Source organism: Procambarus clarkii, chromosome 47 (assembly GCF_040958095.1).
Source record: "Procambarus clarkii isolate CNS0578487 chromosome 47, FALCON_Pclarkii_2.0, whole genome shotgun sequence".
Lineage (NCBI taxonomy): Eukaryota > Metazoa > Arthropoda > Malacostraca > Decapoda > Cambaridae > Procambarus > Procambarus clarkii.
In genome coordinates, this window is record NC_091196.1 from 33,748,899 (window position 1) to 33,763,168 (window position 14,270).

A 14,270-nucleotide genomic window follows, 5' to 3' on the forward strand; every position below is an offset into this window, starting at 1 on the left:
CATGTCAGCCTGGATAGCTCCGGGAAGCCTCCGGGACTCACCCAGAAAATGGCGTTTCATTACATTCAACGCTGTTTTTTTTTTTTTTTTTTAATGCGCCTGTGGGCGACTATGACAAAGGTCAAATAGCACTGAGCAACTTGAGGGTTAATACACTACACTTATATTGGGCCTTTCCCTAACCTTATTTATTTATTTTTATTATTATTATCATAATAAATAGTAATAATAATAATAACAGTATAATAATGTACCAAGTACAGTATGTAAATGTATAGGCCTTCTTTACTTGACATCTTCTACCTGATGTCATTAATTATTTTCCAATTGTAACCAATCACAGTAATCTTGATACTCAAATGAAATTCTAGTTGCTTGCATACGATTTACCAGATTCCATCCAAGCAGGAATCAAGGTATAGGGTCTGCTATAGTTTTTGTTTTGTTTTGTGAATTGCAGTTTATAATTTTTTTTTTTTCCCCACAGGCTGCTGGATTTCGTTTGCAATCAACACTGGTCATAGCTGAGCATGACAACAAGAGAATATTGCCCATCACCCTTAATGCTATTTCAGCTGCAAAAAAGCTTGGAGGAGATGTGTCATGTTTGGTGGCTGGAAGCAACTGTGCAAATGTAAGATCTGTTTTACATAATTTGTGTTGATATCCAAATTGCTGAAGTTTGTTTCTTTTTAATTTTGTATACTGTATATTGAACATACTTGTAACTTATTGCACAAAGTTGCATTGTTCCTCAGTATTAAATTAATACTGAGGTAAATACAGGGAAGCCTCGATTAACGAATTTAATCCATTCCGGCACCGAGCTCGTCTTGTGAAATGAATTTCTCCTTTTAAAATAATGGAAATAAAATTAATCCGTTCTACCACCAGTAAACATCAATATGATATTCATTTTTTTATGTTTTTATAGAAAATGGAGCAGCCTACCTGACATACACTGAATGAACTATTTTGACATTTGTTCTTTTTTCAGTTTTTATTTTTTTTTATTTTTCAATTTATTTTTTTTTCTAAAAAAAATGCTTTGCAACCTCAAAGCAGTTACCTCTTTTTACACCCCAGCATCATTAACATCTTTTTAAAAAATTAATTGATTTGCATTCTCGGAGGCCTCTGAGAATTTGAGAGAACCAGCAGGAATGCTAAAAAGCAGTGTGGTTTTCTCGTGAATCGCGTGCAAGCTCGTCAATCGAGACAAATTTTCTGCGAGTGGTTTGCTTGTTACTTGAAATGCTATAGATGGGGTTGCTCTTCACATGAGGTTCCACTGTATCCTTGAGCCCTGGGGTGCACACTTGAATTTCCATGACAACCTCTCTGAGGACGAAAGTTACTTCTGATTCTTTAAATTTTGTTTACCTTTAACCACTGGAATGTGCTGGCCGCGAAAACTCATTTGCCAGAAAATGCGCAAGCCGACTTATGATGATGATAGTATGTCATAAGATTTGAAAACCCAATGCATACATAGGGGCACACATTGCTTCTTCAGGCCTCTAGTAACCATTCCCTATCTTGAAAAGACATCCCGAGTCCCTCACTTTCCTTTCATTGGCTTGAAAGGAAAGTGAGTGATTCGCTCATATATAGGGAAAGTGAACATGAAAGGAAAGTGAGAGACTCGCTCATATATAGTGAAAGTGAACATGAAAGGAAAGTGAGGGACTCGCTCATATATAGTGAAAGTGAACATGAAAGGAAAGTGAGGGACTCACTCATTTTATATATATATATATATATATATATATATATATATATATATATATATATATATATATATATATATATATATATATATACAGTATATATATATACATATATATATATATATATATATATATATATATATATATATATATATATATATATATATATATATATATATATATACAGTATATATATATATATACATATATATATATATATATACAGTATATATATATATACATATATATATATATACAGTATATATATATATACATATATATATATATATATATATATATACAGTATATATATATATATATATATATATATATATATATATATATATATTTATATATATATATATATATATATATATATATATATATATTTTATTAAATATGACCGAAAAAGTAAGATTAATAATTCTAACACGAATTTTCTCAATCTTTCGTACATTATGCTTCACTGTTGGAGGTAAATCAAAAATCACTTCTCCAAAATTCATTTTTATTTCTAGTCTGACGCGACACGGGCGCGTTTCGTAAAACTTATTACATTTTCAAAGACTTCACAAATACACAACTGATTAGAACTTGCGTTTCCCTGATTTTATATCTACATTTGAGTGAGGTGGGAAGGGTGATGTGGCATTACATTTGAGTAAGGTGGGAAGGATGATGTGGCATTAGAGGATATTAATAGGGTATTAAAAGTATCAACACAAGACAGAACACGAAACAATGGATATTGAATAGAAGTGTTTGTAGAAAGCCTATTGGTCCATATTTCTTGATGCTTCTATATTGGAGCGGAGTCTTGAGGTGGGTAGAATATAGTTGTGCAATAATTGGCTGTTGATTGCTGGTGTTGACTTCTTGATGTGTAGTGCCTCGCAAACGTCGAGCCGCCTGCTATCGCTGTATCTATCGATGATTTCTGTGTTGTTTACTAGGATTTCTCTGGCGATGGTTTGGTTATGGGAAGAGATTATATGTTCCTTAATGGAGCCCTGTTGTTTATGCATCGTTAAACGCCTAGAAAGAGATGTTGTTGTCTTGCCTATATACTGGGTTTTTTGGAGCTTACAGTCCCCAAGTGGGCATTTGAAGGCATAGACGACGTTAGTCTCTTTTAAAGCGTTCTGTTTCGTGTCTGGAGAGTTTCTCATGAGTAGGCTGGCCGTTTTTCTGGTTTTATAGTAAATCGTCAGTTGTATCCTCTGATTTTTGTCTGTAGGGATAACGTTTCTATTAACAATATCTTTCAGGACCCTTTCCTCTGTTTTATGAGCTGTGGAAAAGAAGTTCCTGTAAAATAGTCTAATAGGGGGTATAGGTGTTGTGTTAGTTGTCTCTTCGGAGGTTGCATGGCTTTTCACTTTCCTTCTTATGATGTCTTCGATGAAACCATTGGAGAAGCCGTTATTGACTAGAACCTGCCTTACCCTACAGAGTTCTTCGTCGACTTGCTTCCATTCTGAGCTGTGGCTGAGAGCACGGTCGACGTATGCGTTAACAACACTCCTCTTGTACCTGTCGGGGCAGTCGCTGTTGGCATTTAGGCACATTCCTATGTTTGTTTCCTTTGTGTAGACTGCAGTGTGGAAACCTCCGCCCTTTTCCATGACTGTTACATCTAGAAAAGGCAGCTTCCCATCCTTTTCCGTCTCGTAAGTGAAACGCAGCACGGAACTCTGCTCAAATGCCTCCTTCAGCTCCTGCAGATGTCTGACATCAGGTACCTGTGTAAAAATGTCGTCAACATACCTGCAGTATATGGCCGGTTTCAAGTTCATGTCGACTAAGACTTTTTGCTCGATGGTACCCATGTAGAAGTTTGCAAACAGGACACCTAGGGGAGAACCCATAGCGACCCCATCTACTTGCTTATACATGTGCCCATCCGGGCTCAAGAAGGGTGCCTCTTTAGTACAAGCTTGGAGTAGTTTCCTCAGAATACTTTCTGGCATGTCAAGAGGAGTACAGGCTGGATCACGATACACTCTGTCGGCTATCATTCCGATTGTCTCGTCCACAGGTACGTTGGTAAACAGCGATTCTACGTCCAACGAGGCTCTTATCCCTGTGGCCCGTGCGCCCCGCAGTAAGTCCACAAATTCCTTTGGAGACTTCAGGCTGAAGGCGCAAGGAACATAAGGAGTCAGCAGGCCGTTGAGTCGCTTCGCCAATCTGTACGTGGGTGTGGGTATCTGGCTAATGATTGGCCGAAGTGGGTTTCCAGGCTTGTGCGTCTTGACATTTCCATACGCATATCCAGGTTTATATTCCCCAATGATCTTTGGCAGGTGGAGTCCGGATTTCTTGGCGTTCACAGTTTCGATCAGTTTGTTGACCTTTGCTTTTAATTCGGCTGTAGTGTCCTTCGTTACCCTTTGGAACTTAGTTTGGTCAGAGAGTATGATGTTCATTTTCGCCAGATATTCGTCTTTTTTAAGAATGACATATATTGGCGACTTGTCACCTCTCCTGACAACTATCTCCTTGTTCTCACGAAGGCTTTTAGCTGCCGCTCTAAGCTCGGGGGACAGTATGGTGCTTCTGTAGTTGCCTCGATTCTTTCCTCCTTCTGCAATAAGTTCTGCTTGTAAGGTATATATATATATATATATATATATATATATATATATATATATATATATATATATATATATATATATATATATATATATATATATATATATATGTCGTACCTAATAGCCAGAACGCACTTCTCAGCCAACTATGCATGGCCCAATTTGCCTAATAAGCCAAGTTTTCATGAATTAATGTTTTTTCGACCACCTAACCTACCTAACCTAACCTAACTTTTTAGGCTACCTAACCTAACCTAACCTATAGAGATATATTAGGTTAGGTTAGGTAGGGTTGGTTACGTTTGGTCATATATCTACGTAAATTTTAACTCCAATAAAAAAAAATTGACCTCATATATAATGAAATGGGTAGCTTTATCATTTCATAAGAAAAAAATTAGAAAAAATATATTAATTCAGGAAAACTTGGCTTATTAGGCAAATCGGGCCATGCATAGTAGGCTGAGAAGTGCGTTCTGGCTACTAGGTACGACATATATATATATGTATATATATATATATATATATATATATATATATATATATATATATATATATATATATATATATATATATATATATATAATATAAATAATATGGGGTTGGGGAGTCATGCTACCCGAACAAAGTTTGGGTAGGAAGGGGTCCACCAAGCGTCACGTCGGCCTGTGGTAGTGAGTGAGAGATGGTCCAGTTTGCCCACTGTGACTTCACAGATTCACGGCCTATTATTCCTATTATTTTGAATTGTCATATGGCTGGAATGTTCATTCTGTGCTTTTGTTTTACTTATCTGCACAATTAAGAAACATCTGTGCACCATGTCGGCTCCAAATGCATGCATTGCGTCAGTGATGGCTGACTGGTGGGTGGATGGATGGGAGAGCTTAGGTGGGAGGCAGTATGAGAGAGGGGGAGAATTAGTCAGAAAGGGAGGAAGAGATGCTAGGAGGGAGGGGGAGGTAGGAAGAGATGCTAGGAGGTAGGCAGGAATGGAGGGAAGTAGTGAGAATTAGGGAGGGAGGGAAAGGCTGGCTGGCTGGCAGGCTGGCAGGCTGGCAGGCTGGCAGGCTGGCAGGCTGGCAGGCTGGCAGGCTGGTAGGCTGGTAGGCTGGCAGGCAGGCAGGCAGGCAGGCAGGCAGGCAGGCAGGCAGGCAGGCAGGCAGGCAGGCATGTATGGATGTTGAGATGAACCACGTGACCTTTGAGAGAGAGAGTGTGTGTGTGTGTATGGATTGGAGGGGGTGTCGGTGGTGGGGGAGGGACCGGCTGACTCCGTAAGCTTAACCATACTCGACTAACCTGTGACCCAGATTTGTTTCTTAAATGTACATCATCGTATATTTTTGGCAGGCAGGCTGGATGGCAGGCAGAGAGGGAGGCAGGCTGGATGGCAGGCAGAGAGGGAGGCAGGCTGGATGGAAGGCAGAGAGGGAGGCAGGCTGGATGGCAGGCAGAGAGGGAGGCAGGCTGGATGGCAGGCAGAGAGGGAGGCAGGCTGGATGGCAGGCAGAGAGGGAGGCAGGCTGGATGGCAGGCAGAGAGGGAGGCAGGCAGGCTGGATGGCAGGCAGAGAGGGAGGCAGGCAGGCTGGATGGCAGGCAGAGAGGGAGGCAGGCTGGATGGCAGGCAGAGAGGGAGGCAGGCTGGATGGCAGGCAGAGGGGGAGGCAGGCTGGATGGCAGGCAGAGAGGGAGGCAGGCTGGCTGGCAAACAGGGAGGCAGGGATAGTCACATGGTTGAACTGCGTGACCTTTAAGAGAAAGTATGGGATGCAGGGGGGATGGGTTTATCGGTGGTGGGGGAGAGATCGGCTCACTCCCGAATTTTAAGCCTAACACACTTGACACGTTAGCAGGATGGCAGGGAGGGAGGCAGGCAGGCTGGCTGGCAGACTGGCTGGCTGGCAGGCTGGCTGGCAGACTGGCTGGCTGGCAGGCAGGCTGGCAAACTGGCTGGCAGGCTGACTGGCAGGCTGACTGGCAGACTGGTTGACTGGCAGACTGGCTGGCAGGCTGGCAGGAAACATCCAAAGGATGTTTGCCAGGCGTCTTAATAATCAGCTAGGAACAATTAAGGACTTTTATAAAGCGGATCAGGACTTCACTTATTGGTGAGTACAAACAAAATACGGTCGCATTTACACTATGAACCTGTCGATTTTTCCCCTAGAGATTTTTTCAATACATTTTTCATAATTTTTTTTTTCTGGGGGGAGCCCCGTCGGCTCCCCGGAGCTATCCCAGGCTGATATGCTAATGTCAGACTTTGGCATCAGTCATGTGTATGGAGTTCTTAGGCCTACCGGGGACCACGGCCAGAACCGGGCCCCCTCAGAGAGGCAAGGGGAGCAATGGCCTATAGAAGCCCCCGTGTGGTTGGAAGCATTCTATGTCTGCCATCGACCGGAACAGGCACCCAGAAAGGTAAGCGCCTCAAAACAAACCCCTATTCTGGTTAAAATTGCTACCAAAAACCGAACTAGTGGATAGAACTCCCCAACCGAAAACAAGCAAACTAGTGTGACGTCACACACCGCCGCGCCGCTGTCTGCACAGCTCTCCCCTCCCCGGGAGGGGGAAGGGGGAGCCCCAGACCCCCCGCGCCGGCTACCCACACCTCAGTTCTTGAGGCTGATGCTATAGGCGATGGTCGTGTGCTCTGGCTCCGGTGTCGCTACTGCACTGTGCTTTGCGTGTGGTGTTGGTTTTGTGGGTGCGAGAGCCAGGAGTTATGTTCAGTACTCGGGCTGCATGCGCCTAGGGCTGCCTTCCCTAGGTGCCCTGTAAGTACTGCCCTTGGGGCTTGGGGCCACCTTTCACAGGCTCCTCGGGGTCTGCCTCTGCTGGTCCGTTTTACCTTTCGGTTTTTCGGCCGCCTGTTGGGCTCTTGGGTGTTCTGTTCTCCCTTGTTACCGGCAGATAAGAGGCAGTTTGCACTGGTAGGGGCGCAGGGTGCTGCTCAGCTTGTATTTCCCGACATCGCGGCCGGCTCTGTTCCTTGGGGTTCGCTGTCCTCTTGCGGGATTTTGTTTTTCTTTTTGCTTTTGCCTGGTGGGGGGTTCTGTCATTTTATTCAGTTTGTTTTTGCCCTTCCACTGTTCTCCTCGGTGGCGCCCCCTGCTAGGTCCCCGTGAGTGTACACGTCCCTGGGGTTCAGCTTTAGAAGTTTGCTTGGTAGTTTTGGGTGCCGGTTTGCAGCACCCTGCCTGGGACTACCTGAGCGCGAGTCCTCTTAAAGTAAACGCTCAGGACCCTGGGAATCCCCTAGGGGGCGCATGGGTCCGATGGATGTGACCCCGGAGTCCCCACTCGCTGTGTGCGAGTTTGAGGGTTGCTCGGTCCCCTTGTCTCAGGGTGACCCTCATTGTTTTTGCCTCTGCCACGCTGCCTGTTGGGTTGGTGATACTTTCGACCCTGAGTCCTGTGAGTGTTGCTGCTTGCTTGTGACTCAATTTACCCAATCCTCTGATGATTCTATTCGGGTACAGGCGGCGCGTGCGTTGCAGTCTAGGTTTCGTCTGTTGCAACGCGCTCGGTTGGTTGCTTCCCCGGATGCCCCGGGGCTGTCCCGCTTTGCTTTTCGAGACCCGGACTTGGGGATGGGGGTTATCTTGAGGTTATCTTGAGATGATTTCGGGGCTTTTTAGTGTCCCCGCGGCCCGGTCCTCGACCAGGCCTCCACCCCCCAGGCCTCCACCCCCAGGAAGCAGCCCGTGACAACTGACTAACACCCAGGTACCTATTTTACTGCTAGGTAGCAGGGGCATAGGGTGAAAGAAACTCTGCCCATTGTTTCTCGCCGGCGCCTGGGATCGAACCCAGGACCACAGGATCACAAGTCCCGCGTGCTGTGCGCTCGGCCGACCGGCTCTCCCCAGGGTCGCTTCGATCCTGGTTCCGTCTGCACCTCCTCGTCCTTCCCCTTCTGTTCGTTCTAGTCCCCCGCCCCTGCTTCCGGCCCCGAAGCGTCTGAGGGTTTCGGGGTCGGAGCAGGGGTTACTTGATCTCGAGACTCGGGCAGCTTTGGGGGTTGCCCCTTCCGGGGGGGCGGCAGAGGCATTCGAGTCTTGTCTCCCGGCCGAAGCTTCAGGGTCTGACCAGTGGGCCCCCCTTCCTCCAGCTTTTCCGGCTGCTCCGTCCTTGTCTTGTGGGGTCGGGGCTTGGGGAGAGGACTCGGCCTCGGGTCCAGTGGTGAAGGACCTCGAGGCTGGGGAGGGGCTGACTTGGGGGCCTTGGGCCCCGCTGGACCCCGCCTGGGTTTTTCTTCCCACTGAGCGAGGCTTATTGTTACAAGGAGTGGGGTTTTCTTTTCCCCCCTCTGCGTATGAGTTGGATTTGGTGTCGGCCCCTCCCCGGGTTCGGTTCCGTGTTCCCCCGGGTACGTCGGTTCCGTCCTTCCAGAGGTTTTCGGCTTATCGCATCGAACCTGGTGTGGTGCGAGCGGCCTTTGCAGCTTACCTCCTGCGTGACCCGGATTATGCCTCGGAAATGAATCCGTCCACGTTCAGGTTTGGGACTTCGTTCCCTTTCTGGCTCCGTTACGAGGTTCCGGAGTCGTCCTGGCTAGCAGACTGCCCCTTGTTTGGTCTGGATTCCTGGCATTCCTTCTGTCGTTCCCACACGCTGAAGTGGCGGGAAGCTTCCACGGTGCTTCAGGTTTTCCTGGGGGCCGAACTTGAGTACCTGAATGAGTGCTTGTTTGCCCCTGCCCTTCCCTGCGATGTGGGCGTTATTCAGCTCCATGTGCAGGTTCCCTCCCTTTCGGCGGCGCTCGTTGCGGAGGACTTGCGCGCCCGGGGCCTTTTGGCTTCGGCCTTGCGGTTCTTTTCCCTCCTGGAGCTGTCTTCGGATTGGCTCGTGGAGGATGTGGGGACGCTGGGGTCCGTCCCGGGGTCCGGCACCTTGTCCTCGGCTGCGCGTTCGTCGGCTGCCTTGTTGAAGCTGTTCACGCCGATTTTGCAGGATGCGGTTTCCCTGTTTTATGCTTCCCGTCTCGCGTGTCGGCAGGCGGTGCTGGTTTCCTCCGTGGAATCTGCTTGGGCTCTGGCTCTTAGGCGTTCTTCACCTTTTTGTCCTGTCCTGTTTGAGGAGTCGGCCGTGGCGCAGTTTATTCAGGCTGCGTCAGCGGCTTGTCGTCCAATGTCGGACTTGTTGGTTTTCCGGGGGTCCCGGGGTGGGTCTTCCCGGAAAGATCGTGCCAGGGCTCGGGGGTTCCTCTCGTCGTGGTAGGCCTCTGGTGTCAGGTTGGCTCCTCCTGCGGACCCTCCCTCGTCTGGTCGGCGCGGTGTTCGCGCTGTGCGGGGTTCTGGGTCTCGTAAGGGTGCCCCCTTGACGGGGCGATGGGGGGGCGGCTTGCACTGTTCGCCCGCGCCTGGTCCCACGATTCGTGGGCCTTTCGGGTCGTGTCTCGCGGCCTGCGGTGGAGTTGGGTGGCCCCTCCCACCTTTGGGGGGTCGGGGCTGGCAGGGCAGGTTTCTTCCCCTGCGCTCTGTCGAGTCGTCTTGGAGTGGGTACGCTTGGGCGTCGTCGAAACGACGACGTCCCTCAGATGGGTTTCCCGTCTGTTTCCGGTTCCGAAACGGGACTGCGTGGACCTGCGGTTCATTCTGGACTTGTCCCGTCTGAACCCCTGGGTTCATTGCCCCTCCTTTCGGATGACTACGCTGTCTCAGGTTCGGCTCCTCTTGGAGCCGGGAGCTTGGATGGTGTCCCTGGACCTCCGGGACGCTTATTGGCATGTCCCGATTCATCCGCGGTTCAGGGACTGGCTCGGTTTTGTTGTGGGGCGTCTGAGTTACCGCTTTCGTTGTCTCCCGTTCGGGTTGAACCTGGCACCTCGCGTGTTCACGCGCCTTACACGAGTTGTGGTGGCTCGTTTGCGTCTCCTAGGTGTTCGGGTGATGGCCTACCTCGACGACTGGCTGGTTTGGGCTCCCAGCCGGTCGGCTTGCTTGCTAGCCAGGGATTTGGTTCTTTCCCAGCTCACCGAGTTCGGGTTCTTGGTGAACTGGAGGAAGTCCCATCTGGTTCCCTCTCAGGTTCGGACTTGGCTGGGTCTCATTTGGGACTCTCGAACCGCCTCCTTGTCTCTCCCTCCGGAGTCTCTCCTGCGGCTGCGGTCCCGCCTTCGTCTGTTTCTGGAGGGCCCTCGGGTCACCCGGCGGTTGCTCGAGGGGCTGTGCGGGAGCCTGAACTTCGCGATGGTGGTCTACCCGCCGGGTCGGGTTTGGCTTCGACGGCTGTTCTGGTTCCTTCGGGGTTCCCCCTTCCGCCTCTCTCGCGATCGCAGAGTTCGACCCCTGGGGGCCTTGTGTCGGTTGCTGCGTCACCGGCTTCCTCTTCGGGTTTTTCGGGGTTCAGTGCCTTGGCGCCTACCCGAGCCCTCGCTCGATGTGTACACGGATGCGTCGTCTCTCGGCTGGGGTTTTGTGACCAGTGCTCACCAGGCCTGCCAGGGGCGTTGGGATCCGTCCTTCCGTCAAGCTCACAGCACGGTGCGGGAGTTCGCGGCAGTGTGGTTTGCTCTGGGGAGGATTCGGGTGGCCCGCAGATCGACGATTCGGCTCCATTCGGACTGCTCTCCGGTGGTTCATTGCCTGAACCGCGGGGGTTCGATGCGGTCCTTGTCTCTTTGGGGTTGGTCACTTCGGGTGACTCGTCTGCTGAGTTCTCGGGGTTTGGCTCTCCTGGCGGTTCACGTACAGGGCGTGTCCAGCGTCTTGGCCGACGCCATGTCTCGCTTCGTTCCCCTCTCCACGGAGTGGACAGTCGACGACGAGTCCTTCCGTTGGCTTTGCCAGACGTTCGGGCGCCCCGAAGTGGACCTCTTCGCGTCGGCGTGGTCGCGGCGTCTTCCCGCAGGTCCTGACTCGCTTAGAGACTTACCAGGGGAGAGTTCTCCTTCTGGCCCCTTGGTGGCCGGCCCAGCCTTGGTTTCAGGCGCTGGTTGCTCGGTGTCCGAACCCGAGGGTTTTCCCGCGGCTCTGCCTCTTTCAGCAGATCGGGCCGGTACGTCACGTGGCTGGTTCGATCTTCTCCTCGAGTCTTTGCATATGGTTTTTTTGACTCGAGTCTATCATCATCTGTATGGTGATCAGGTGGCCTCCTTGTTGGTGTCCCACCTGAGGGCTTCTTCTCGGCGGCAGTATGAAGTTTCCTGGCGGTCCTTCCGTTTCTTTTTGCGTCTTCGTCGTGTTAGTTCCTTGTCTGTTCGGGTGGTCTTGTCCTTCCTCTCGTGGTTGTTTCAGGACTGTCATCTTATGCCTAACACTGTCGCTTCGTATCGTGCGGCGCTGGCGGAACCGCTTCAGCTTGCTTTCGGTATCGATGTTACGTCTGCGCCGTTTCGCAAGCTGTCTCGTGCATTGTTTCACCTCCGGCCTGCTCATGCGTCGCCTGAGCCGTCCTGGTCTTTGGACAGAGTGCTCGCTTTCCTTTCATCTCCTCGTTTCGTTGTGGCCCCTTCGGTCCAGGATTGTTTTTCCAAGGCACTTTTCTTGTTGGCTTTGGCCTCTGGGGGTCGGGTAGGGGAGCTTCATGCTCTCATCCGGCGCAGGGGTTTCTGCTCTTTTGGTCGTGGTGATTGTTTTGTTCGTTTGCAGCCGTCTCCTTCTTTTCTGGCGAAGAATGAGACTGCTGCGTTCCGGAGGGGTCCATGGGTGGTTGATGCTTGGTTGGTCAGGCCCGGGGTACATCATGTTTTGTGTCCGGTTGCGGCGCTTCGCCGTTATTTGCGCGCCACAGCTTCTGTGTCCGGGGACGCGCTGTGGGTTGATCCGGTTTCCCTTCTTCCCTGTTCGCGGGTTCGGGTCTCTCAGGTCGTCCGCAGGGTTATTAAATCCAGCCAGCCTGCGGTCTATCCCCGTGCCCATGACGTTCGTAAGTTCGCGGCTCTTGCTGCCGTCTTTGGGAATATGTCTTGGTCTGATATTTGGGCGCGGGGATTTTGGCGGTCGAACAGGGTCCTGGCTGCTCGTTACCTTGTGAATGTCCCTGGGCCTCGTCGGGCCTGTGTTGCTTTGGGTCGGCGGTTGCAGCCGGTTGTCTCGGCTTCGAGTTGAGGAGTGAGCGACGACCGCCTCCCGGGTAAGTCCCTCTTTTTTTCTGTCTGTGGGTAGTTAGCTCCGGGGAGCCGACGGGGCTCCCCCCAGAAAACCAGCGTTGAATGTAATGAAACGCCATTTTCTGGGTGAGTCCCGGAGGCTCCCCGGCATCCCTCCCTCCCTCTGGTCGGCGGTTTTTCGTGTTTTTGGCATCCAGCCTCAAGAACTGAGGTGTGGGTAGCCGGCGCGGGGGGTCTGGGGCTCCCCCTTCCCCCTCGCGGGGAGGGTGGAGCTGCGCAGACAACGGCGCGGCGGTGTGTGACGTCACACTAGTTTGCTTGTTTTCGGTTGGGGAGTTCTATCCACTAGTTCGGTTTTTGGTAGCAATTTTAACCAGAATAGGGGTTTGTTTTGAGGCGCTTACCTTTCTGGGCGCCTGTTCCGGTCGATGGCAGACATAGAATGCTTCCAACCACACGGGGCCTTCTATAGGCCATTGCTCCCCTTGCCTCTCTGAGGGGGCCCGGTTCTGGCCGTGGTCCCCGGTAGGCCTAAGAACTCCATACACATGACTGATGCCAAAGTCTGACATTAGCATATCAGCCTGGGATAGCTCCGGGGAGCCTCCGGGACTCACCCAGAAAATGGCGTTTCATTACATTCAACGCTGGTTTTTTACATTTCTAGTTTATTTTTTCCCTTTATTTCTCGTTTACGAACTTATATGTTAACCGACGGGTCTCGTCCCCAAGGGGTTCGGAAACCATGTGGTGCTCTGTATGTGTGTGTGTGTGTAATTACCTAAGTGTAATTACCTAAGTGTAGTTACAGGATGAGAGCTACGCTCATGGTGTCCCGTCTTCCCAGCACTCTTTGTCATATAACGCTTTGAAACTACTGACGGTCTTGGCCTCCACCACCTTCTCACTTAACTTGTTCCAACCGTCTACCACTCTGTTTGCGAAGGTGAATTTTCTTATATTTCTTCGGCATCTGTGTTTAGCTAGTTTAAATGTATGACCTCTTGTTCTTGAAGTTCCAGGTCTCAGGAAATCTTCCCTGTCGATTTTCTCAATTCCTGTTACTATTTTGTATATAGTGATCATATCACCTCTTTTTCTTCTGTCTTCTAGTTTTGGCATGTTTAATGCTTCCAACCTCTCCTCGTAGCTCTTGCCCTTCAGTTCTGGGAGCCACTTCGTAGCATGTCTTTGCACCTTTTCCAGTTTGTTGATCTGCTTCTTAAGATATGGGCACCACACAACAGCTGCATATTCTAGCTTTGGCCTAACAAAAGTCATGAACAATTTCTTTAGTATATCGCCATCCATGTATTTAAATGCAATTCTGAAGTTAGAAAGCATCACATAGGCTCCTTGCACAATATTCTTTATGTGGTCCTCAGGTGATAGTTTTCTATCTAGAACCACCCCTAGATCCTTTTCTTTATCAGAATTCTTTAAAGATTTCTCACATAATATATAGGTTGTATGGGGTCTATGTTCTCCTATTCCACATTCCATAACATGACATTTATTAACATTAAATTCCATTTGCCAGGTGGTGCTCCATATACTTATTTTGTCCAGGTCTTCTTGAAGGGCATGACAATCATCTAAATTTCTTATCCTTCCTATTATCTTAGCATCATCAGCAAACATGTTCATATAATTCTGTATACCAACTGGTATACAGAATTGTGTACATTTATGTACACAATAAACATCACTGGTGCAAGAACTGAACCCTGTGGTACTCCACTTACATTTCTCCATTCCATTTCAAAGTCATGAAATTGTTCATGACTTTTGTTAGGCCAAAGCAAGAATATGCAGCTGTTGTGTGGTGCCCATATCTTAAGAAGCACATCAACAAACTGGAAAAGGTGCAAAGACATGCTAC

The 14,270-nt window shown here is 49.3% G+C and overlaps 1 protein-coding gene across 2 annotated transcripts in view; it reads left to right on the forward strand.

The window, feature by feature from the left end:
• Nucleotides 1–487: 487 nt before the first annotated feature.
• The window catches only part of wal (electron transfer flavoprotein subunit alpha wal), a gene marked incomplete at its 5' end in the record, with an annotated part of 155,562 nt that continues 141,779 nt past the window's right edge, over nucleotides 488–14,270 (forward strand). For both annotated transcript variants that reach the window (XM_069302209.1, XM_069302210.1), the window contains 1 exon segment: nucleotides 488–634. In XM_069302209.1, coding sequence (XP_069158310.1) covers nucleotides 488–634 — 147 coding nt within the window.